Genomic DNA, 27,717 nt, shown 5'->3' on the forward strand with positions numbered 1-27,717 from the left:
AATGTACTGTGTCTTAATTTCAACAAAAAGAGTAACTTTTTTAACAATAACAACTTTATTTGAAAATTTTTAATTTTAACTTTTTGTTGAACTGTTGTTTTTGTTGAATTCCCTTTTAATCAAAATACAAATAAACCAAATATAATAAACTGAATTCAATAATTCACTATATGGTATTGTAGTAAAGTTTTCAATGTAGTTGTGATATGTTTTTTCTTTTTAATTCTCTCTACTCTGTGGGCATCAAGAGGACCTTTCAGCAAGCCCATTATGGGTTTTGCAAGGCCCAAAATGGGACAGCTGGGTGATTAGAGATGGGACCCAACATATGCAGATGGATCACTCTTGAAAAATTTTTGGGGCTTTTTGACTATCCAGATTCAATCCCAGGTCCCCAGATCAGTAGGCTGCTGTTTTAACTGTTTTATCTGGTTAATATAGCTGTGATATTATTCAACATGCAGTATATCAAAGCTGATGGATCAGAAACCATTAGGTCATTTTAAACTTAAAAAAATTATAATTTATTATATATATTCTATATTTTACATAAATTCAATAACTTTTATTCAAAATTTTCTGTATAATTTCATTTCATTTCAGTTTTAATATCATTTAAAGATATTTTTTCAAAATTATCCCTAAGAATAAGAAAAGTACAATCTAGAATTATATACATATTTCTATTTGATGAAATGTAAAAAAATATAATTCAGATAATTTAGTTTTCACATTTTAATTTATTTGAAGGTAGGTACTGGTAAACTTAAACCTGGTTTTGCTTCAAAAAAAGTATATGATAGAGTTAATTTGTCTACATTTTCTAGACTAGGATCTTCAGAAAATCCTGGATCAATGTAAAAGAAGACAGGCATGTCCACCTAGTGAATAAAAACAGGTTTAATTTTTCTAAACTATATTGAAAGATAAGCAAATACACAAAAAAATACCTCTTCATCTGGATTCAGCCTTTGTTCTTCAAAACAAAAACACTACAGAAAACAACTTTAACCATTAGGAAACTTTCATATAGTTTTATAAATTTAATCTGTAATTCCATCTAAAAATCTATTAAAATAAATATCTTTCAACCTGTATTTTATTGAAATATTGACCAGCTTCAAATGGAAGTACATTATAAGTTGCAATACCAGTTACAGGAACATTTGTTGGATTTCTTGCTGTATAAAATGCCAAAGCAGTTTCTCCAGGTACTACCTGAAATATAAACAATAATTATATTTAAATTAAGAAAAATTCATTAAAATAAAATTCCCTAAATTAAATTTGATGTAAGAAGAACAATTTTTTTTACAAATAGCAATAATTAAAATATTTGTGATAAGCATACAATACAGTAAACTTTTTATGTTAATGAGAAAGTTAGGATTTAGACTAGACAGATATGAATTCACAAATCAAAATAAGATAAAAATGCCTTAATGGAATAATTATATCATTAAAATATTTTCTAGTACTTTTGATAAGCTTTGGTTCATCAGTAGGAAGAAAGGAATCAAGTATAGAATTGTATTGCTGTGGAAACAAAATATACTTTAATACAACAAACAAAATACCAAAAAATCCAGCAACATTCATTGAAATAATCCAATGTTTTCAACTACTTTTAGTAATCATCCTCAGGTTAAAAAAGAATAGGAATGACCTGAGAATGACACTACAAATAATTAAAAACAGTTTTCTTCAATGAATGTTGCTGGGTGTTTTTGGTATTTTGTGTTTGATATATCTAAGCATCCAGTTATATATGTTTATTTAATATTTCCTCCATGAAGGTAATATTAAATAAAGTTTGTTCTTTTTAGAAGAAAGTTGTAATCTGTAGTTTTTAATTAAATCTCCTTAAAAATCAGTAAAGACTGAGAAGGCTATTTCCTTGTGGTGGTTTATTTAAAAAGTTTTTAGTTTTTTAACTTTTACCTTTTTTAAAATATTACCTTTTAACTTATTCAAAAAGGAATTTGGGCATTTAACATTTATGTTGCCATAGTATTACCTATTTACCATAATTCTAAATTTACTAATGGCATGTAAATGTTTATCTTATCATTTTATCTAATTTTATTGTTATTTCATCCTAATTTATGCCTATGTGCATGTTGTTCTTGTGCCCATATTGGTTTAAATTTAGCTTTGAAAATTTGAATTTCTTTCAGAATATTTAATGTTGCATTCAAAAATACATATTCCATTTTCAAATATTTAATGTTCCCTTTTTTTAAAAATTTTAATGTATCAAAGTTACATTCTTCACTTGAAGATGGACATTGATGAAGTGTCGAAAGTGCTTGTGTTAATAATAAAACTGTTTAACGCCAACAGACAGTAGTTTACTTCTTGTTGTAATGTACTGTACTTGTATAATTGATATATTATAACATTGTATATGTATATATATAAGTATAGGATGCCTAAATTTTTGCCTAGGAGTATCAGAAGATACTCTCGTATCAGTCATGCTTCAGTCATTGCAACTGTGTATGTCTGTTTTGTGTTTTGTATATTCTATGTAATTAGTGGGTGCAGAGTAATAAATATCTGGGATTTACTTGGAGAATACACTTGACCATTTCCCTCTGTTTTCTTACAACTGTGACAATAACACAACACAATGAGAACAGATTTATTTGGCACACACACATACCTCATAACTTATCTAAGCAGAGGCTTGCCCTTGTGACTCAAACACAATAGAACAGTACTTATCAAAAAATATTTAAAATTTGAAAATTCAAACATATTGTCAAATGCAGTCATACATTGTAACAGATAAATAATCATTTTTCAAGTACTGTGAAAGGATTAGAAAGAAAAAAAACTATATTAAAAATCTAATCTGTATATTTCTAGTTTGTTAGATTGACAATAAAGTAATTCAAATACATCATTAGCCATTAAAATTGCAACACTGATACAATTTATATTGGATCCAAAATTTGCAGGTTGCATGGTAGTATGAAAATCATTAAAAGTACAGTGTATGTGCAAATTTTGCTTGCCAGAACACCACTGAAAATCTTTCATACAAAGAGTATAAAAAGGTAACCAAACAAAAACAGGTCCAAAAAACATTGCCATGAATGACTAACTGTTACTGTACTAATAAGGACCAAACAGTCAACATACTGAAAATAGAACAAAAAATATAATTTAAATTATATAGCCATATTTATAGTATAGAAGACATTAGATAAAAGAATTAAAAAGCATTATTTTTCTTTAGTGAAAATAAAGACTTAATGACTCTTTTGCCACATTGGCAATAAAAATTGACATTAAAAATATTGTGGAATAAGTCTATGTTAATTTATGACTCTAGAAGTACTTATTAACCAATAAACTGTAACAACCAGAACATTTTTCCAGCAAAAGATTGGTTATCTGAACATTTTTGACTTAATTTATAAGTCTGTCTCCATCAACGTGGGCTGGTGGGAAATCTAGAGAAAGCTAAATTAATTTAAAGTCTTTAATGATAAACATATAAGGGCAATTCCGAAAATTTATAAAGCCTCCAGAGAGAGAGAGAGAATGTATCAATTCCCAAGTATGTGGAATGTTATCTTTGGTGTGACAGATGTTCGAGAATTTGAAAGTCATGTAATTTAGTGATAACAATGCCCTTTCCAATACAGAATCATACATTTAGTAATTCACAGAGGCTAAAGCATTCTCAAGCATTTATCTGTTCACAAGTATTTGTTGGTGCTAAATAGGAGGTAGGACCATTGAGAATTTGTGTGGGGCCCAGGGATAGAGTGAACTCCGTTCACTGCTCAGTGGGTTCCTTTAGCTATTGTTTATTTGAAAAATATAAGATACATTAGAATGAGATAGAATATTTGATACATAGAATGTTTCTTTATTAATATTAAAACAGTTTTAAAGATTTCATTTTCTGTTAGTAAAACTGATGTTAATTTTTCAGGATAAGAACAATTGGTCTGTAAGTTTTCTTCAGACCCAGGGAAAATCCCCAGCTCCTCCCCTTTTGATGGCCTTGGTAAAAGGGTGTTATATTGAAGTTTGTATTTTGAAAGCTCCAATTCTAATTTTTATAATCAAGTAGAAATATAGCAATTTTCTCGTACTATTATTTAGAAGAAATAAAACAAATAACAACAATTTTTAATCTTTAGATAATCTCTAGAATTTATTGAAATAAAATCACATTATATTATATTTGACAAATTTTGATGACATAAATTATTAAGACTTATGCATTCATTATTTCTGTACCAGTTATCTTAAATTTGTTCTGGTTTAAATAGATTTATTGTAAAATTTTTTAAATACCTTAATTTCATTTTGTTGAGGCTTAAAATTCCATTGAAGACTAGAAATTGTATCTGCATTGAAATGAACTGTAATAGTACGATCAATAATTCTAGGCATGTTTGCTATCTTATCATCATCAGCAATTACTGCTTGTCCACCTTTACCTGTAGCCTGAAAAAGTAATTTTACAAAAATTAAAAAACAAAATGATATTGAAAAATTTGTAGTGCTTCGCTACTGTAAATTGTCATATATTATTTTTTTCCCTTGTATTACAAATTATGTACTTATATGTAATCGCGTTTGTTTGATTGTATCGGGTTCTTTTTTTTGTTCCATATTCACGCGGAATATTCTGTGTTTGGTGCCATCTTCGGGTGTTGGTAGTTATGAAGGACTGATTGGACAATAACGAGACCACGTGACAAAGGGAAAGTCCCAGATGGCAGGATATATTAAAAGGGGGGTCTCACATGTTTAAGCACCTTTTTCCCACCGTTTTGTCTTGGATTGGACCCTCAACCTCCTGAGTCTGAATAGAGAGAAAAGGCAAGATGGTGAGCATTGAATAGGAAGAGGTTAACCATCAGCGAGTTTGTAGATATAGAAATCCATATACATCGGCATGAAGAACACCTCAAGCAAGTAGAGTTTATAGTACCAAGTGGTGCCATATCATAGTTGATCTTCGTGAGATGATTATTTTTAATTCAGAAATGTCCAGACCATGTGGTTACCAACCCCATCCATGAATCGAGATTGTTACTGCACATAGGCAGGAATTGTGGTATAGAACTGTATCCGCATGGACAGATCTCCCTGTAAATATTATATAATCGGAGCATGCAAATTTATTAGTTATATATTCATGACATTACCTAAGATTTAGCCATATATGTAATTGGCTTGATCGTATATGTGATTGTAGTGGAAAAACGCTTGTAGTTCTAATTGTTCTAGTTGTCAATTTATTAACTTGTTTAACCAACATAGTATTGTGTCTATTGTAAAATCCTCACAATTACTCCATCTATAGACAAGATATATTCCCATATATCCTAGTCACTACAAATTTATATAATAATTTTTTTGGCAAAACTGCAGATCTAAATGAGGCAGTTGAGACCTTATCAAAGCTGTAGACCACGTCTATGAGAGTTAAAAAGTCAAAGAAACCAATGTCTGTACTTGACCCTTTGTAAGACATAGCTCCCTGAAATCAGCCTTATAAATACTTGATGCTTTAACAGAGTGCATAGCATGACTCAAAATGCACCTGGAAATAGTTGGTACAATAGCTTTGTGCTTTTTAGCTGTTTCTAGTAAAATGGAAAACAGTTGATTTTTAGTACTGTTTTGAGAAATAGTTTCAGATTTTTTCACTTTTACATTTTTACCCTATTTTTGAGGGTTTTCAAAATTCCAGATAGACTGATTTTGAGAGCTTATATCTCACAAAGGGTCACATGTAAACCAAGGGTTTCTTTGACTTTTTAAAAGACTTTTCTAAAAGAGTAAAGAAAGTCAAAGAAACCAATAGTCTACAGCTCTGATGTCACAATCACTTTATTCAGAGCTCTAATTTTACTTATTTTTATATTAAATATTAATTAACAGCTTACCTGACAATAAATTCTGTACAGTGGAACTGCTGCATAACTCAAACCTCCAAAGAGTAAAACAAATCCAGTTATATATAGTCTTGTAGTTCTATTTTTAAATTTTTGATTATCGGTATAAGATACAAGGTATTGTTTTGAAGTGTTAAACTTTCTGATACTATTTTTCCAAGTCACACCAGGAAGATCTGTTTTGTAATATATATATCTAGATATTTTACAATTTGTCACAAGTGAACTTGTATATAATTATTTGTGATTCCATAAAATGACTTAGTCCTCAATGATTGAAAAATGCAAGAAACACAAAAATACATTTTATCTGTAAAAAAAAAAAGGTAGTAATAATGAATATTTTTGGGAAAGTCAAATGTATAACATTAAATGGTAATTTCAAAGAGACAAGTTTTTTATAATCAACAAAAGAAATTTTAATATTTGTTTTTCCTATGGACTCTCTCACAGTTTTTATATGCAATGCATTTTTAAGATTTTAAAGAATTTTAAGAATAGCTCTTAAGTTTAAGACATTATAATGTGCTTTACATGCAAAATATATTATTAAATTTGCACATAAAAATATAATTAATAAAATAACTTTTCATTTTTAATTCTTTCCATCCTATGGTTACAAATAGACCTTTTTTTTCCATATCCAACATGGATTTAGCCAGATCCTAATGCAGACAACTAGGTGGTAACAGACATGGCCTGACATATCCTAGACAGACTGGCCATTAAAAATTCCTGAGGTTTCTTGGTTTGGATCTGACCCAGATGTGACAAAGCAGTAGGCTGATACCTTAGCTATCCAGCTGTTTAAATAATATGCTATTAGAAATTTCTCTTTAAAATATTAAAATAAATAAAACAGCTGAGTAGTTAGGGATATGACCTGACATACCAGTACAGACTATTCAAGGAAAATTTCTGGATTATAGAGGACATTGCATTTCTGCAAAATGGCGTCTTTATCGGGCTTTAACTCGCTCGTAGCTAGTTAACATAAAATTAATCATATATTACTGTCCAATGTAACGATATATGTCACTCGTAGCTGTTTATTGAAAAATTTTATAGAAGGAAAACAATTATTGCTAGCAGGATGCACCATTTTATGTGGTATTATCAAAACAAACAAGCAAGTTCATTCTATACAAATTGGTGTTCTTTGTGTTGAAAAACATCAGCTTTGACATATGTCCCACCAAGGCCGGATTTACAAGCTATGCAAGCTGTCACTTAGGACCTCGAGTTCCAAGAAACCTAAAAAACTTCTACAAAAAAGAAAATCAAAGTAAAATTTTGTAATAAAAATTTTTTTACAAACCAACAAAATATACTTTACTTTTTATTTTGTGTAGTGTTTAATTAATATGTTTATGTTAATTCTTTTCTTTTTACAATCGACTTCTAAAATTGTGAAGGATTGGTAAGGGACCTCACACAGAGTTCAGCTTAGGACCTGGAAATGCTTAAATCCGTCCCCGTGTCCCAAACAAAATTACTGGCATTTTAAACTTTAAGGAAAAAATCCTTTAAAATCGACGACATAACTTGTTGGCGTAAAGCCGGACAACGGGGAAACTTTGGCTGTTGTATAGATTACCCCTATGGAATTTCGGGACTTTGAGTATATATCTGAACTCAAGAGACCAAGACAAGTTCAACGATATCCTACTTTAGAACGAGAGATGAAAAATAAGAAAATTATCATATTTATGATTTCTTGCCTTTCACAAAGCATTCTATGCCATTTCAGTTATTTTTCCATTAGGTGGTATTTTTCATCTCCGGTCCAAAAATAGGGTACCGTTGAACTTGTCTCGGTCCCGAGTTCAAATATATAATCAAAGTCCTGAAATTCCATAGGTGGTAATCTATAGTACACTAGTGGTTTTATGTGGGAGTAGACAAAAACATATCGGGCTCCGGTACAGCTTTGAAATTGCAATTCAAAATGCAAATAAAGATGAATAGCAATAGGAAAAGCAAAGCTTTTCCTTTTGCTATTCATCTTTACCATTGTCAATACACAAGAATGATTTAAACGAGCAAGTAAAAGCGAAAAAACTGTCCTCTTACTGCCAACAGAGTGAAAAGACCCAAAAATGGAAAAAAGGGGTATCGAATTACACGAATGACTTCAAAATAATAAATATAATTAAATGAATAGAAGTTTGGGCACCGTAAAACGTAAATAACACGTGACTAAAGTTAAAATTTATGTAACTCACAGAAATAAACGAATTTTTACTAAATAATTCTCAAAATTCTAATGATTCTCAAAATAATAAAACTTATATTAAATATTTCGTATGATTCATTGGTATATTAATCAAAAAGTCAATAAATTATTTATAAATTTTTAAAAAATGTCGAAATACATTCGACAACCTCACGTATTTTTGGACGCTAAAAACCACGTGTTCTCTATTTTCCCTTAAACTGTCGCACCGCTTCGAGATTAAATTCGCACTGGTATTTTAGTTCGAGATTGGGTGTCATGGCCGCTTAATGGTGTGGAAAGTTGTTTGTTAGGTTAAATCTGGAGTATTTAATTTATATATTTATTAAATTGTAAGTAAAATTTGCCACGATAAACTCGTATTCGATATGGATGAAGAAAAAGAAATTGAAACGAAAGAAGAAGAATTGTGTAAAGTTAACATCGGGGGATTTAATATAGATACTTCTTGCATTCCTTGTGTTAGTGCAGACAAACAGTCAGACGAATTAGCCGCTTTGGGAGTTTTTGCCTACGACCAGACGGAATTCGAAACGAATGTCATCGATCAAGTGGACAAAGCCATTAAGAAAGAGGAAGATGAAAGAAAGAAAAGTGAAGCAAAGAGAGATTTAAAAACTGTTCTGGATGAAATTAAGTAATTATTATCCATAATTGATCTGACTTATTTGTAATTATAATCCAATTTACTGCACTTAAAAATGAACAGAAAAACACTCAAGTTAAATAACAAATTGAAAAATGGGAGAACATATCTAAATTGTGTGTTCAAAATATTAAAATTTTCAAAATATCGCTTACAAATCAAGAATATAATCACATTTTGAGCAATGTGTTTGTGACTTTGTTTATAAGTTATAAACAAAGTTACAAACCCATTAAAATCAAGTTAACCCTGCAATGAATGGCTGGGTCTCTGGCCACTTTTGCAGTATATATTTATGTTGTATGTAGGTAGGCAATTCATATTATGTGTGCCTTCCTACTCAGGGTGGTACTACAAATTTATGTAAAATTTGTTCAATTTGTTCATGGCAGAGTAAAATTATTCAATTTGAATTTTACATAAATTCAAATTGAATAATTTTACTCTGCCATGGCTGGCGGACATTTGGGTCCGATGGGCCCAGGCTGTTTGTCAGACCCAAACATTTGCCAGCCACGGCTGAGTAAAATTATTCAAGTCTTATTTTGAAAGTCTTATTTTCTTTTTTGTGTACATGTGTATTTTTTTTTATTTGAGTTGTTTGTTTATGTAATTTATAGGTTTTAATGCTATGTCTAGTGGACAATTACATTATTATTGTACATGCTTTTGATTTCTGTATGAAGCATTTATATTTTGCAGTGAACACTGCTGTATTACAATACAATGACTTTTTTGATATAGCTTAGGAAAAAGTTGAGATTATTGAAAAAATAGGCTTTTACGTGTATTAAAAACCTTCTGTAAGTATAATTGATACTTTTTGGTAACCTAAAAATTGTCGTAGAAAAATACGCTCGAGTTTACTTGCGTGGGTCCGTTGGATCCGAGGCATTTGTTCCCAAGGTTTTCCAGGACATCTGCCACAGAGTTAATAATTCAACTCTCCATAAGTTTTTATTTTCCTGAAATTGGAAGGAAAAAAATTTTGGCTAAAAAAATTCATCATAAAAAAGTTGTTAACTGTTTACTTACCTGTTTTATAGCAGGAAATAGTATTATTTTATCCAGTTGTGTTAAGTGATTATTGTGCATATTAAGTGAGGTTTTCTTGTTTTATACATTTATAGCACTGACAAATTTTTGAAATTAAATAAAATGTAATCATAATTTAGATGCAAACGTTACATCTTAATTTCTATTTTATTTTTTTTATTGTTTTTATCATTCTTTAATTATAACTTAGACAGATAGTTTTGGACGTTACTTGGCAATAAAATATTATTATATCTATTTTAAGTTAAAAGTGTTATATAAATGAAGTAAACAATTGTTTATCATCATCAGAATACCACCAGAAATATAAATAAATCACCACAATTTATAGGACTATAAATTGTTTATAATTATACTTATATTACAGAATTTTGTAATCTTGTTCATAAAATATAATTTTAATTTAAATAAATTAAATTCATATATATTGTATATTAACTTATTTTTAATTGCTAAATGTTTTTAAAGATGAAATTTAAAATATGTGAATTAATTTTATTTGTGAGTATACTATAGATTGCACCCTATGGAATTTCAGGACTTTGAGTATATATTTGAACTCGGGACCGAGACGACTTCAACGATACCCTACTTTTGGACCAGAGATGAAAATTAAGAAAGTTATGATATTTATTTCTTGCTTTTCACAATGCATTCTATGCCATTTTAAGAGTTTTCCACTAAGTGACTTTTGACTGTTCTTGCTCCTGACGGACCTCCTGGAGGGGGGCTGCTGAGTGTTTAACGTCACTAGTTATCAATTCACGTTAGTTCTTGAACAAAAGAAAAAATTGGAAGTGGCATTTGACTGTTCGTGCAATTTCTTGCCTTTCACAGTGCTCTTTTTAATGTGGTTTGCAGACTTTACTGCAAGATGGTGGTACTAGCAATTACAGTGTCATCTGCATGGTAGCATTAAAAAAGTATGATAACTTTCTTAATTTTCGTCTCCGGTCTAAAAGTAGGGTATCATTGAAGTTGTCTTGATCCTGAGTTCAAATATATACTCAAAGTCCCGAAATTCCATAGGGTGCAATCTATAGTATCCCCCTTATTTGTAATTAAGATATATAAATTTTACTATTTTAGAATGGTACAGCACAGACTTGACCACATTGAAAAGGCTTTAGCAATGGTTCCTCTAGATTACTGGGATGAGTAAAGAAGTAAAACGAACAAGTGAATCAGTAAAAAGAGAAAAAGAAAATAAAGTATGTTAAATATTTTATATTTTGTTAGAAAGATCTAAATGTTTTAATTTTTTAATTTAAATATTTTTAGGAATGTATAACATTCTGATTTTGTTCTCATACAGAGTCAAGTACTTTTTTTTGGGAAGGACTGTACATAAAAATATTAAAAAATTATAAATTTACCACAAAATGAACAAGTCAATAACATTTTAGCTGCAAGGAAATTAACCGCTATGTTTAATTAATGCAAATCATTTTAATATCGTCAGGCATCTGAGAATAAAATATAACGGAACAGAATGTATAAAATGATGAAATGAAGAACAATATTCAAAATTAAAAGATTGTTATGAGGTTTATTTTATGTGGCAATTTAGTATGATTTAATTATGAATTTAATCTGATTGTAGATAAAAATTAACAAAGGCTGTAATTTTATATTAGATGATTATAGAATTAATTGAATACAATCCAAATAGTTATTTATAAATAGATGTTAAAGTGGTAGGAATAGTTATTATTTTTTAAAATATATAATGAATAGAAGCTTACTAATAATAATTTATTAATATATGCATACATACATACATACATACATACAATATATACACACACAAATGTACAGAGTTTTCCAAAAAGAAGCTACCATTTTAAATTATGTTAATTATTATCCAAAAAATTTGTATTATGCATTAAAACATTGTAAAACTGTCCAAGTTTCATATTTGTCACATTTCACAAGGTGCACATTTTTCTCAATTTTCCAATGTGTGCACCTCGTGTCACATGGCACACATCCAACCAACACTCAAATTTTTTCTATACTTGCTACAGCATATTTGCTCTCACTCCTCCCACAGCAGCTACAATTCTACAGCTCCTACACAATGTACTCATGTTGTACAATGAAAATATCTAACTTTGTAAATTGCAGAACAAAATCACTTCTGTTGTGCACTCATTATTTTCATTTCATAGAAGTAGTAGACAACAAAATGTTTGAATGAAGATGGGAAATGAAACTTGAATATTTACTATATATATGTTAATTATTATCTGAGAAGTATATGATTTACACTAACAGAGTAATATAAAATGGTAGAATTTATTTTGGAAGACCCTATATATATATAAAAAGTTTTTGTATAATATTGCTTTTATATAAAACAATAATATTAATAATAGCTTTGTTTGCAGATAAAACAATTGAAGAAGTTAGAAGCCAAACGAAAAGCATTAAATTCATATTTGAATGATGATTCAGTTGAAATTGATTCCATGATTAATGAGTTAGAAGGGTTAGGTAAAATGCATTTAGTTGAATAACTATAAAACATGTATTTAGTTTTATTTGCTATAATAACATTTTTTTTTAGAAAATTCTAATGAAGATGCTGAAGATTTGCTGAGACTAAAGGATCTATTCGCACAAAATAATACAAATGATCAGTTAATTAAAACAGGACAGATGACCCCATTTGGTACTGTGGCCCCATCGGGTCAGAATAGAAAGAACATATCAATTTTTATTCCAGATGAACCAACAGAATTTGAAAAATTCTTATTAGCTAAGGAAGAAAATATTCAAAATGTAAAAATTAATAATTGTGATAAATTTAATAACAAAATTATGAAGACAAAAATGTCAGATTCTTTATCTAAGCAAACTATAAATAAGAGTCCAAAATTATATTCACTTCTGACTGAGAAATCATCAAAGAAACATAATACATCAATAACTGAAAATACAGATTACCGTGAAAATGATAATGTAGATGCATTAGAAAAAAATGATACAAATAATAAAATAATGCCCATTGAAAATATCGATCTCTCATTTAACAGTGATAGTGAATATTTGCCAGATTCTAATGAAGAAATTGATAGTGATTATAATAATGAAAAGATGGGTATGTAATCTTAGAATATTTTATTTTTAAATTTATTTATTAATTTTTATATAATGGTAATTTTTGTAACAGCAAGCAGAAAAAGAAAGATAAAAACTGAAAAAGATGTAAAATCCAAAGTAAGAAAAGTGAGCTCAGGCAATAATAAGAAAAGAAATAAAATTAAAGATGATGGTAGTACTAGATTATACATTAAAAGAATCAAGTAAGTAATAGTTTGTTTACAAAAATTTATATATATTTAATTGTTTAATTTGAATTTGTGATGATTATTTATTTTTATTGACTTACAATTAGGATTTTTTTTTATAACACTTTAAACACTTTAAAAATAAACTTTCTTTTAGGTAGAGTTAATAAATATTAATATTATTTATACTAAAATTAATACGTTATATATTTATAGTGAATACAGAAAGCATTGTGCAAAGGAAAAATATGAAAAATTAAATATGGGAGAAGAAATTACTGAAGATGAAATTGTGGAGTTTGATGGAAATTTTAAAATTCCAGCAAAATCATGGAATAAATTATATAGGTAAGTTTAAAAATTATAGTAATAAAAACATAAAATGCATAAATAATATAATATAAATGAAAGTTTATCTTTCCAAGTTTGATCCCATTTTTAGAAAAGGGAAAAAAAAATTAAATTAAAATTGATGAAAATGATATATAATTTTCAATTGTGATATGGTACACATGATTCTCCTCCAAATTAGTTGATGACAGAGAATTGTTTTTAAACATTAATCAAGTTTGTTTTTCAGTGACATACAGTATGTAAGTCTTATTGTAAAAATTATGCATTTATTCAATGTTCACACTGCAGAAATATATATTGTTTCACATGCTTCTATGATAATTATCATCCACAAAATCTGCAAACAGATTGAATAACGTTAATAAAAATGTCTTTTTATTAACAAAATTAGTTTTGAATAACAATAATTTTGTTTATATCTTATTGTCTTCCCAAATAAATATTAAGTACAAATTCCATATGTACATAAATACTCAAAAGTAATTTTTAAATAAATATACTAAATTTTAAAAATAACAAGAATACAATGAAAATTATAGTTTTATAAAAAAAAAAAAAAACAACCGTATTGATAACAATGACATTTGATGTGAAAACATCATAATTATGAAACTAACACTGCACTGAGTCACTGGCCATTCTATAAAGGTTTTAAGTGATTGTGCAACGTAAACTTTAATTTTCTCATTTAATTTTGAGTAGTGTGTTTTCTGCTTGGCATGTTTGTCTTTGAGGAGGCATTATATCCATCGCTAAGTTTAATCAAAATTAATGATACCAACATCACAACATCCCCTTGTAAGACTGTTGACATCTATCCTTAATTACTCTAACCTCTACTAAGAAAACTGCTTGACACCTTCAATTCTCTCTCAAATGCAACTGTGGGAACACCGGGAGGTAGGACGGAGTCGTACCTCCTTTTTGTCGGCGTTCAGGTCGGTAAGACCCACCCCACTGTCAAGGATGGCTAATTTTTTTGTTGATATCTCGACTCGTCAGGATTGGGTAATTAATTGACAGGTCGAGTGGAGGAAGTGTGTGGGTTTGTCGATAAGTTTACGGCGATATTCGAATAAACGGGCCAAGGATGAAAACACATGACAATTTATTTAGACGGACAAACAAAATACAGAAATCTAACACGTCCTGTCCCTAATTGCGGAAGAGAGAGAGTTTACACATGTTGGGGGATCATACCTCGTCTTCTGATATCTCGGTTGGAGTCGAAGGTGAAATTGTCTCGGCTCTCCGATCGTGGAGGTAAGCAGGAGGATCTGTCGAGGCGGCTCGTCGTCGGCTGGCTTCGGTGGATTCGGGGGTTCGACCCTCGATTCTCAGGACTGATCCTACGGGTCGGGCATCTTATGTGGACCTTCAGCGACCCCGTTCTCAGATATCTTTCCCCTTTATATACTCCAGGTCTAGTCCGCTGCGATCACCAATCGCGACGGTGGGTGATGAGTCGATCTCCATGACTCAGAGGTCGGATCCGGAGAGTAGGGAAGCGTGTTTGACGGCGGAAGGCTGCACATCCTTTGAATCTTGATTGCTATCTTCGATTTTGATCGCTATCTCCCGAGGGGGTTTGAACAATAAAATTTGAAAATCGGACTGGCCGGTTTAACCCGGTCGTCACACAACATTTTGTCCTTTCCTGCAAAACTGCATTTTTACATCAGCAAACAATTTCTTTGAAATGTTTCATAAACAAGATCTCTTTATTAATAAAGAATATTATTTATGATTTGTAAGACTTACAAAATAAACTCAAGATATAGGAGGGTGAAACTAATGATTTGTGTTTCATTATTATTTTATAGTTATTGCTTATTATTGTTTAAATTTGTTATATATTAGTTGGATACAAATTACTGAAATTTTCAAACTAATTTTGGGGGTGTTTATATATTGCTCTTTCATGTATGTTTATACATCATTGCAGAGAACTATTCTAATATATTTTGTGTGTCATATTGGCCTTTTCACATCAACAAAACTTCATAGGGATCACTTAATGCCAAGTATAATGATTGAAATCCAGGCACTGTTATTGAAAATGACACATTATTCTTCATCATTGAACACAGTGGAAAATATGTATTGTGATAAGCATAACTTAAAATATATCATTTGATGCTTAAGATTACAGATGCTTCCCTATTTACAAAGAAGTTAGGTTATCGAGGTTTTGTTGTAAGTCAAAAACAGATTCTTCAGATGTTCCATCAGAAATTCTATTTAACACCTGAAAAAGAACTCAGGGCAGTTCAAAAAACATTAATGGTGAACTTTATCTTTTGTTTTTTTGTCACACACTGGTCATCGGTACATAGGGTATGTTGCATAAAATTGTGTTTCATCACCTTTAATTGTACATTTTAAGAACCATTCACCTCAAGAAAGCTTTATCTTGGTTATTCAAAATGTTGTTTTGGAAAAACTTCATCATTTTTGAGACAGCTTGAGAAATGACATGCTACAAGCCTAAATGATCTTTTAAAATTCTTGACACGATCCAAATGATATTGAATTGTGTTCAGAATGTCTCTAATTGATACATGATGATCATCAAGCACCAAATCTCTGACTTGAGTGATGTGTTGAAGAAATGGTTTACCTGAGCATGGTTTATTTTCAATGCATTCTCTGCTTTCCTTGAGCATCTTGTACCACTTGAAAACTCTTGTTTTTGATAGACCAAAATCAAAGACTGCAGCATTTCTGACATTTTTGTAGCAGTAATTCCATTGCAAAAACAAAATTTAATGCATGTTCTTTGTTCAGTTACATTTTCAAAAAACATTGGCACAAAAATTCTTTACACACAAAATAAGCATTTATTCACAAATGAAAATATGATGACACAGATTGCTGCTAAATGTTGATGAAAACTGTACCAAACAATGACAAAAATGACAGTGCTGTTTTGCACTTGTGCAGTTTAAATAAACCAAACCATTCCTAATACTTTTTGATCACAGTAGTACCACTTCATTTTTTTTGTAAAAAAACAAAGTTGTACTCAACAAAACTCCTATTTTGTTTAGTTGTACTATTGTATGTAATTGGTATATCAGAATCTGTATATAGTTTTAAAGAGTATGTTCTCATTAATCCAATGTAAATTATATAATTTAATTTAATTTAATTTAATTTGTTTTTGAAGGGAATGGAAACATCAATTATATAGTTTAGGATATTTTTTAATTTCGTGCATCAGAAAGATTGCTGATTTCCGTTAAAATTTGGAAATTTTTGAAGAACCTTTATATAATGGTAATTTTTAGCACGCTCCACTATAGTGGTGAAGTGCTTATGTTAGGACTTTTGTGCATCTGTCAGATGTGCACATGCATGCTCTGTTCAATCCATTTATTGCACATGTACATGCACATGCACAATGAGACAGTTCACTTTTGTTACTTAAGTTATGTTCTGTTCAATCCATTCATTGCGCATGTCCATGTGCATATGCAAAAGGGAACTGAACATTTTCGTTTATGGTCACTGTAAGTTATAGTAAAAACTGCACAGTTCTGGAATCTATAAACACATCCCTTACTGTATATTCAGTGAAAAATTCTTCTGAACAACTACTTGATTCCAAGAATTTATAAAATTTATTTTAAACAAAATTAATATCTGATTTGCTTTTGTGGAGTATGCCATCAGATCGGCTTGACCAAGCTTGTTATTTAATTCTTAAAAAATGATAAAAATATAAATAATTTTATGAATTCTTATTAATTTTATTTGGTTTTTAAAAATTTTTACATAGATATCAACAGACTGGTGTGAGATGGCTGTGGGAACTACACCAACAAAATTGTGGTGGAATTGTTGGTGATGAAATGGGACTTGGTAAAACTATTCAAGTAATAGTGTTCCTTTCAGGACTTCAGTTTAGTAAAATTAAAACAATTGGTGACCAGTAAGTTAACATATTAGTATTATAATATAAATTTTTTTTTATCTAATTATATAATATTTTAGTAAATAAATTAATAATTAATCTGAAACATTAATTTTGTTAATTTTGCAAGTAAGAGTGGAAATAAATCTATAATTTATTTAGGTTAAAGTTCTTATGAGAGATAAGATTCTATCTTAGACCGAATTCATTTACAAATTACAAATGAATTTCTAATTGGTAAATTTGTTTAAGCACTTAATTAAATTAGTGATAATAGTTTAGACTAGAAAAATTTAATAATTTTTATGTATATATATTGGAATGTATAACATTTATATTATTTTTGCATAAAACTATTGTTTAACTATTTTCAGATTTACAAATATCAAATGAACAGCAAGATTCTTTATTAGGCTATAAGGCTAAATAATTAGCCTTATAGCCTAAATTAGTAAGCAATTGGCAAAAGGCAGGCCATCAGGCTGCCATCTCTTGTTAAATATAATAATTAATTAATTTAATTTAAATCTTAGAATATTCTGGAAGAAAAGATTGGCCTGGAGTGAAACTTAAACCTACAACTTCTGCTTACCATGCAGATGCATTGCCAATAAGCAGGAGCAAATACCATCTGTTCATTTGGTATTTGTAATAACTATTGGGTTAGTTGTATTTATTATGTACACATATATATATTTTTCAGATTTATTGGACTTGGGCCAGTTATACTTGTCTGTCCAGCAACTGTCATGTATCAATGGGTGAAAGAATTTCACATCTGGTGTCCTCTTCTTAGAGTGGCAATACTTCATGAATCAGGATCCTATTCTTGTTCAAAAGTAAATCATATTATTATTATTAAAAGTTTTTTGCTTTTTATACATAACTATAAAATGTTTTATAATGTTTTTTGAAGAAATCATTGGTGGAGCAGATTAATTCTTGTAATGGTGTTCTAATTACTTCATATGCCGGAATATGTATTTATCAAAATTTGTTATTATCTTATGAATGGCATTATATAATATTAGATGAAGGGCATAAAATTAGAAATCCTGATGCACAAGTAACATTAGCATGTAAACAAGTAAGTATTAGTTAAATAATACTTATTTGTGCTACATTCAATATTTACAAGAAATATACATTCTATGTTTTAGTTTCGAACTTGTCATCGATTGATTTTATCAGGTTCACCCATTCAAAATAATTTGAAAGAATTATGGTCCCTGTTTGATTTTGTTTATCCTGGAAAGTTGGGAACTTTGCCAGTTTTTCTTCAACAATTTGCCGTACCAATAACTCAGGGTGGCTATTCAAATGCTTCTGAAATTCAGGTCCAGACAGCTTACAAGTGTGCTACAATGTTACGGGATACAATTAAACCATATTTATTACGCCGAATGAAGGAGGATGTAAAGACAACAATACAATTACCGGAGAAAAATGAACAAGTAAAATTTTCTGTATTCTGTTAACATTTTATGTTAAAAATGGAAACTTTATATTAAAAATAAATCTGAACAGCTATATGTAATTTGCTGTAAATGTTAAGGACTTATCACACCAGTTTTCAATTGGAAAGCTCAGTGAGATTTTATTAAACCAATGAAAACTGTTAGCTTTCCAATTGAAAACTATAGTGTGAAAGTCCTTAAAATTTATAGCAAATTACATACAGCTGATCAGAAGATTTATTATCATATTGGACAAAAAGCAAATAATTATAATTTATATTGAAAAATTATTTATAGGTTTTATTCTGCAAACTTACTGATGAACAAAGAGAATTATACAAACAATATTTAGATTCTCAAGAAGCAGTTAATATAATGAATGGATCTTTACAGGTATGAATTATAAGCAATGAATATTGAAAAATCTGTTATACACTTATTTGTATTTGTGAAAAAGTTATATTCATTAATTTGAACATTTGGGCCTGATGGTTGAGTGGTTAAGGTATCAGTGTACAGCTCTGGGGTCTCAAGAATAATCTGGACAGATCAATAAACCCCATGAATTTTTCAGGATCTGTTCCAGGATATGTCAGATCCATCCATCATCACCTGGCTATCCCATTGTGGGCTTGGTTAGATCCAAAGTGAACTTGTTAAAAGACGATCTTAGGGTGGAAAGAGTAAAAAAAAAAATCTGAAGTTTGTTTATATTTTTCGATTATTTGAATTTTTAAATGCATTAGATCATTAAAAATTAGAAAAATTAACTGTTGTTTTTATTGTAAACCTTTAATTTAAGAACAATATATACAGGATATCTGCAAAGTTATTGTGTAGTGAGAAATTTGTAGTGATATTGAAGTTACATCTATAGCATTGCATATGATACCTGTAAGTTTTAATCCTGCATTTCCATTTTGTGGTAGATGGTATTACTGTTTTCTGACAGTTATTCTAGTTTTTGGAAGACTTCTTTGCCGATCTAGCAAGCCAGATTGACATTCCATTATGTAATTTTTCATGGAATCTGGCTCACTAGGTCTCCAGAACTCACTTCTTGAATTTAGGAGCTTCTACAAGACATTTCCAGCTCTGCTGTAGGAGAAATTGCAATATTGTATGTAAAATTTCACTTTTATTAAAACTTTACGTAAACTTTTTTACTGCACAGTATCTTTTCGGACACCCTGTATTTATTAATGTCATTATTTCAACTAAGATATTAGATTGTTGTGATAGTTTCACTAATTCCTTGTTTTAATTATTTTTATACTGTACGTAAAGATTTTATATATATTTTTATCAAACAGATTTTTGTTGGATTAATTAATTTGAGGAAAATATGCAACCATCCTGATATATTTACTGGTGGTCCAAAGATATTTGACAGTAATGATCAAACAGAAGAAACATCATATGGTTATTATAAACGATCTGGGAAGATGATGGTTGTGAAAGTTCTGTTACAATTATGGCACAAACAGAAACAGAAAGTGTTACTTTTTACTCAAAGTAGAAAGGTTGGAAAAGATTTCATAATAATAAAAATTAAATTTTTATTTAATTATTATATTATATAACATATATATATATTATTTATACTTTTATATTTATAGTTATTTTATTTACAAAATTTAGATGATAAAGATTTTAGAAAAATTCACCAAACAGGAAGGTTATACTTACATACTTATGGATGGGACCACTTCCATTGCTGTTCGTCAGTCATTAATTACTAAGTACAACAATGTATGTGTTATTTTATATTTATTTATTTTTATGTAGTATTTATTTATGCACCATACCAAATTTATGATATTGGCATGGTGCAGCCTGGCCAAAAGATGTCATGAAAACTGAACTTAATCACAGTATATAGTACAAAATAATTTCTGTTACATTCAAATCTTTTTCAAAAGGTTAAAAATAGTGAAAATAGGAAGCTATTTAATTATTTCAAATTAAATCAAAATGTAATATCACAAGTAAAAAAATAAAATAAAAATAAATTTGGTGTTTTTTGATATTTGAATATTAAAACTGATTTTAGATAGGTAAAAGTCTTTTAAATTAAAAATTGTAACATGTTTTATAATGTGTGTCAAAAGTAAATGAATCTAAAGTAGAATTTACAGATTTTTTTCTTTTTATGATTTCTTAAAATTTGAAGGATTCTGTCTCAGAGATGGCAACATCTTATTTAAAACTCTGTTAATTGTTGTTACATCAATTCCATTCAGACTTTCAGGTTTAGAATCTGTAGAAGTTGAAGGATTTTCCATTTAGCTATAAGAAAAAAGTGAAAAGTGTTTGAAATTTTTAAACCAAGTAAAATTGTACTTTGTATGATTTTTTTTTGTTAAGAATATTGAAATGAAATGTTGACATTATTGTTATATAATCATATATTGTTCATTTTGTAGGATCCAAATATTTTTCTATTTCTTCTGACTACACGAGTAGGAGGACTAGGAGTGAATTTAACGGGTGCCAATCGTGTAATAATATATGATCCAGACTGGAATCCCAGCACAGATGTTCAAGCCAGAGAACGAGCTTGGCGCATTGGTCAGGAGAGACAGGTCACCATCTATAGACTTCTAACTTCAGGGACCATAGAAGAAAAAATATATCACAGGTAAAATATTTCCATCTAAATACAGAATAAACATTATTTTACTAAATTTGTAAATGCTTTATACTTGTATTTTAGAATCTGTATTGATGGAAGAAAGTATCATTTAATAATAAATAATACTTTAATATACATGCAAACAAATTACATTTTTAAAGTTACTCACTCTTTCTTTTTCTTGTAAGTTGTAGATTGATTTATAGGTTATTCTTGTAAATGAAAATGCAATTATAAAATCCTCCTATAAATAATTTTTTATAAATTATTTCCAGGAGGATTTTATAATTTTTTTAAAATTTAAATTTTAATAGATCCTTTTTAAAGGACAGAGAATTTTTATAATTTTATTGGTTAAAACAATTAGAAATTTAGTTACATATGTAACTAAATATTGGGTGTTCATAAAGGATTGTTGGAATTTTAATGACAGGTATATTATAACTTACAACAACGTTTCTCAAACTTATCTGGATTACTGCCTCCTTTTAGTGCATATGTTATGGTTAATCTAATAAATTGATTACTATGCATAATCACTGGTTACTTTACAAAATAATTAATATTTGTGGTTAATGTTATAAAAACATCCAATTAATTATTTTCACTAGTTCTACATAACAACCAAACTTTTTTGGCTAAAGTGATAAATTGTACAATACTGGTTATTTTTATTGTTGTCATATTTAAATGGACTACCTCCTACATTGGACAGGACAAACTTTGTCATGACATTTCAAATTACAGAGTATTTTATGCCTTTTGCAGCCACATTTTGTCAAAGGCTTTTTCCATTGCTGTTGCATCTCTTGTATCCTTAATTGCCTGTGATAAATTATTTTCTGGCATAGTTGCAAAAAGACACAATAACATCAGGAACTTCCTCTTGTAAAATGAAAGTCTCTTGACAAAACTGTCTGGTTCCTTGAATGCTTTTGAGCTAATTGTCCTTTTTTCATGCCAATCTCATATATCTTGCAATCAGCATCCATCTCCAATCAGCATTCCACCGGTCATCAGAATGACTGGTAGAATGCTTCTGGAATCATCCCTTTTCTCCTTTCAACATCAGGAACTCTCAGTTTTAGGGTTTCTTGAATCTTTCCCCTTGGAAATTTTTGCAACACTGCACATGCTTGTAACCAGACGGGAGGTGTCATGTATGACTGAGATTGCAAATTTGAGATTTATCACATTAACCAGAAAGTGCTGGTTATTGTTTATATGACTAATTTTACAAAAACATGAATAATTTATCACATTCACCAAAACTGTTGGCTATTATCACAGTATCTGGTGATTATGTATATTCACTGGATTTATTGATTTGATCATAACATATATATATACTGTATATATTTTATTAGTGCTCCCCTAAAATTATTCAAAACTACATATTGAAAATAAATTTTAATAAACATTTTTTAATTTAAGCATTTATTTTATATACAAAAAAAATAATTGTCCAAAAATATTTTAATGTACTTGATTAATTAATATAAAAATAATGTGAAGGATGGACTTGATGTGATGAGACTAATTTTTCCACATCTGATTCAATATTAGTAAGCAGCATTCTTTAATCATCTTGTTTGAGTATTTGCAGTGGAAGTAAGACGACAAACTCTTATTATTCTAAATATTATATCAGATTCTTTCAAACAATGTCATTTTGCATAAAAAAAACAATTGGCAACATTTTCACAACAAAGCTTTTGACTAAAGTAATTATAATGAAAGTTTTATAGATTTTGCTTGTTTCAATGAAATAGTCAAATTTGTCAAAATGAAACAATAATGTTCATACTGTCAGTATTTCAGCTTTATTTTAAATAAGAAAAAGCTTAACATTACCATCTTACCTCATCTTTCCCTATATATACCATCTTACCTAATTTTTATATATTATTAATAAAATTACACTATTACAGAGCTTAAAACTGGTGATAGCTTTTCTCTGTCATCTTGATACGTAATCACCTACAGTTGATTTTGGTCTGTTAACAAGTGCAACAATTTCCTTTATGATTTTCCTGCTGATTTATATGCATCAATTTGTCCTATTCATAAAGGAATAAAATTTTGTTCTTCCCATTTTTAAAGCTGTGGTTCATATACAGACATATCATAGGGGATTGGCCCTAGTTTGCACATTACTTATACAATATTATCATATTTTAGTTTATGTCATGGAAAAGTAATATCTGTCCAGATAAATTTGAAACAGTTTACTGTGATACATTTCTGGTTTTGATGTCTATAAAGCAACAGTACTATATGTTTTTTCATCATTTATTGTATTATATCAAATCATAGTAAATAGATAGTATTGTTTTGTATATTGGACTTGAACAATGCTTTTGTTATTAAGTTGCTTTCAATGGATGTCTGGATAAATTTGAAATACCTTACTTGCTACTGCTCCCTGCCAGTTTACTTGAATTGAGATAAGATTGTCATGACTGTTAAATCCATTACACCAGACATTGATCAGTGTGTGGGAGGAATGTGACTATAGTCTGTTTGTGTGTCATGTTACAAAGGAGGTCCACATTGAACAGTTGTAATTTCTGAGGTAAAAACTTGTTGAGTTGCTCTTTCATTTTATGTAAGGTTTATCATTATTTACCATACATAAAAGAAATTAAATAACACTAAAACCCTGACAATCCTTTTACAAATATCTCATATGCAGGGTGTTTGGGATGAAACTGACATGTTTAAAATTGTTGCCAAAGTTTACTGCATATAGCTAGACATACTTAACGTGTATGAGAAAGAGCATTGCTTTCCCTAGAATTACTTGAGGTGTGCAGAGTAATTAGTTGTGGACCATAGTGTACTCTATGGTCTCCACAATTCTGACATTACATCTCTAGATTTCTTCCTCTGGTCATATGTGAAAGACAGGGTTTATGCAGTATCAAAATCAATGGCCTCAATGAACTTCTGTGCTCATACAGAACATTGTTGCATCTTTTATGCCATGGATGTTGCAGAACACATGGCATGAAATTGAACATGGTTTACATGTTTTCCATGCAACAGTCAGAGTACATGTCGAGATTTTATGTAAAAAGGAGTAAAGATAGAACTGTGTTGATTTTTGCGATAAAACTTAATGAGTTTCTTCAAATTGCATACATTACTTTTATTGTAGTTCTTATGTAATTTTACTTATAATCTTTCAAAATGTGTCAGTCCAATATTGACATCCTGTATGTGTTCAAGTTTCTTTTGTTAGGTAATTTTTACTTAATGAACTTTTATTCTATAGAATTCTTTTTACATTTTTACAAGGTAATTTAAGTGCAAATGTTCAGACATGACAATATTTTAATCTATAAATAAATCTTACAGACAGATCTTCAAACAGTTCTTAACAAACCGTGTTTTGAAAGATCCCAGACAGAGACGTTTCTTTAAGACTAATCACTTGCATGAACTCTTCTTTCTGGGGGAACCAGACAAAGAATCTTCCGAAACCGAAACCAGTGCCATTTTTGCAGGGACAGGATCAGAAGTGAAAATTTCTAGTAAAAGGCCCAAGAAGAAAAACAAGATCATGTTTAGTCCAGAAAAAATTAAAAAAATGAAGCAATTAGCCAAACAAATCAGTTCGAAACTAAAGTTTGAAAAATCTTGTAAAGATAACACTCCTGTGGATAATGCAGCTGGAGAAGTAAACATAGAAAATGAACAGATGCCAGAAAAAGTTCCAGAAATTTCTAAAAATATGGCTAAGAAGATCGAAAGTCATAAAAAGAAACGAAATATCCAAACTGGAGGTTGTGGTAAGTATAATTAAGAAAACATCACTTACTATGGTTATTGTTATCACATAATATCCTATCCCTAATAGTCACGTGTTGATTGAATACTTTTACTTTTTTTCAGTTTTTGAAGACCAGAAGATTGAGTATTTAGTGAAAAAGGATGTTTATCGCCCTCCAGTCGAGGAAGGAAAAGAAGAAGAAAGTAAAAAAGATGATTATGTTTTACACAAGTTATTTAAAAAATCAAGTGAGTCATTTAAATTATATTCAAAATACCAAACAAACAGCTGAATTCTTATCAGGCTGTAAGGCTAAATAATTACTAAGCAGTTTGACAGAAGGCACCAACAGGCCACCATCTCTTGTTAAATGTAATAATTATAAATTAATTTAATTTATAATTGTTACATTTAACAAGAAATGCAGAATTGCCTGTCAAAGTGCTTAATAATTATTAAGCTTTGTAGCCCAATAAGAATCTGGCTGTTCATTTGGCTTTTGAAATAATTATCAGGTTGATTATATTTATTAAATATATAAAATATATTTTTACATTATAAATTTGGTATATGGAATGTTTCTGTTGGCAGAAATATTTACAGCTATGAAACACGACAAAATCATGGATTCTGCCGATCCTGATTATCTTCTTGTTGAGGGAGAGGCAGAGAGAGTGGCTCGAGAAGCAGTTAAAGCACTGAAACACTCGAGGCGTCAATGCTTGGGAGCAGAGTATGGTGTTCCCACATGGACAGGTACCCAGGGTATTTCTGGTGCACCTAAAATCGTCAGGTAATTGACTTTGCACGTTACAATTTTGTTATATAATAATACTTTGAAATTTGTTTAATTGCAAATTTAAATATAGGCAAAGATTTGGACAGAAGAAAAGATTTGAAAGTAATTGTAATACAGAACCAAAATCAGAAATAGGAACCTCATCTTCAAACAATAATTTGGAGACAGAGCAGCAGAAAGTAACAATATCTTCGTCTTCAGATTTGCTTGCGCGAATTAAGGCACGGAACGGAATGGTGGCTTCCACATCACATTCCAATGAACTGGAAGCACCTGCACTGGGTTCCAAACCCGTGACCGAACACGATGAGTTATTGGTGGAAGTGAGGAATTATATAGCATTCGGAGCCAGCGTGGACGGACAGGCCACCACCGAAGAGCTACTTAGGGTTTTCAAGGACAAAGTTCCTGCCAAATCAACTGCCATTTTTAAGTCTCTGTTAAACCAGATCTGCGATTTTTATCGTTCTGCCGACAGTCGAGGAATCTGGAAACTAAAATCCGATTTTAGGTGATTAAAACAAAAAAGTGCATGACACCTTTCTGATATCATTCCATATTTAATCTAGACTATTTAAAATACAAGATTTTTGTGAAATATATTTAAAACTAAGAATATCCAGATTAATTTATTGATAAAGACAAGGAACCAATCGATTGATCTTTATTGGTTAAGATAAAAAAGAAAGCTAAATGGACCTCGTGGATCAAGGTCTTCTAGAAAATATACACAATAACACCACATTTCCATGGAGTATATGAGATTGCCAGTGGAATGAACAAGAAAATAGCACTCCATTCATTTATCTCATAGGAATTCTCTACATCTCTTATAACAATTGATATGAGAGTCCTGTATCTTGTATGCAATACTCACAACATCCCATCATTGTGCAAATAAATATATATGTATAAAAAATATAAATACACATAATTTTTTATACTTCTGAATGTAAATAAGCAGATTATATTGTAAATACACATTTTGTTACATAAATTAAACTCATTGACAAAAAAGTTAGATATCAAGGAGGCTTTTGAATCAAACGAAACTATTAGTGCAAACATGACAATGATAACTGAATATCACAACAAAGGGACAATTTCCTGTGGAACAGTGGTATTATTAAAATGAATCTTTAGTACAGGAGTCTCAAGCTCAAACACAACAAAGAGCAAGTCAAATACATTATATCGACGTGGGCCGTATTCAATATTATTCGGTAAACCAAAATATACTGTAATTTAAAAAAAGGCAGTAAAGGAGGGGTTGGCGGGCGATTTTATTTTATTTTATTTGACGTACTGTCTCTATATTTGGCTGCATGTGGGCTTTCTATCTGGATGTGTAACTTTTTGTCAATGAGTGTGTGTAAAATTTCATTAATTTCTATATTTTTCCGTCGAAAGTATATAATAAATTCCGAAATTAAATGATTAAAAGAAAAGTTTTTATAAATGTTTGTGTAGTTCTCTCTGCGGAGTGCTTGTAATAATCGCAAAGGGGATAAGCGCCATTCTTGTGTTTTCAGAGTTTTTCCAGTATTATACAGTCAAACCTGTTTTTGTGCGGTCTTTTTCTGTGCGATTTTTTTTGTGCGGTATATGAAAATTTCAATC

General features: G+C 29.7%; 2 protein-coding genes across 5 annotated transcripts; one reads left to right on the forward strand and one right to left on the reverse strand.

The window, feature by feature from the left end:
* Positions 1-234: 234 nt before the first annotated feature.
* Positions 235-8,392, reverse strand: Cox11 (Cytochrome c oxidase copper chaperone COX11). Of its 4 annotated transcripts, none has more exons than XM_067278988.1 (7): positions 8,321-8,389; positions 5,922-6,240; positions 4,318-4,470; positions 1,093-1,218; positions 951-992; positions 733-881; positions 235-507 (listed from the first exon to the last, which is right to left on the reverse strand). In XM_067278988.1, the coding sequence occupies exons 3-6, from the start codon at positions 4,414-4,416 to the stop codon at positions 741-743; spliced, it is 408 nt and encodes a 135-aa protein (XP_067135089.1). In that variant the 5' UTR covers positions 4,417-4,470; positions 5,922-6,240; positions 8,321-8,389; the 3' UTR covers positions 235-507; positions 733-740. The 4 variants fall into 4 exon arrangements, with proteins under 4 accessions (XP_067135089.1, XP_067135086.1, XP_067135085.1 ...); XM_067278987.1 differs by lacking the exon at positions 235-507 and adding an exon at positions 569-639 and having other exon boundaries at positions 732-881; XM_067278985.1 differs by lacking the exon at positions 235-507 and having other exon boundaries at positions 533-881; positions 8,316-8,392.
* Positions 8,393-8,394: 2 nt separating this feature from the next.
* LOC136982486 (DNA excision repair protein ERCC-6-like) lies at positions 8,395-27,568 on the forward strand. The gene is given in 20 exon segments (XM_067278980.1): positions 8,395-8,803; positions 10,958-11,012; positions 11,014-11,079; positions 12,259-12,364; positions 12,438-12,971; positions 13,044-13,176; positions 13,378-13,509; positions 17,297-17,449; positions 18,135-18,270; positions 18,348-18,518; positions 18,592-18,885; positions 19,186-19,281; positions 20,202-20,411; positions 20,530-20,640; positions 21,315-21,529; positions 21,605-21,706; positions 24,884-25,317; positions 25,421-25,546; positions 25,890-26,091; positions 26,168-27,568. Coding segments are annotated over 20 exon segments (3,990 nt in total). The 5' UTR covers positions 8,395-8,534; the 3' UTR covers positions 26,613-27,568.
* The last annotated feature ends 149 nt before the right edge of the window (positions 27,569-27,717 follow it).

The sequence above is a fragment of the Centruroides vittatus genome, unplaced genomic scaffold (assembly GCF_030686945.1).
Source record: "Centruroides vittatus isolate TY-2023 unplaced genomic scaffold, ASM3068694v2 contig_846, whole genome shotgun sequence".
Lineage (NCBI taxonomy): Eukaryota > Metazoa > Arthropoda > Arachnida > Scorpiones > Buthidae > Centruroides > Centruroides vittatus.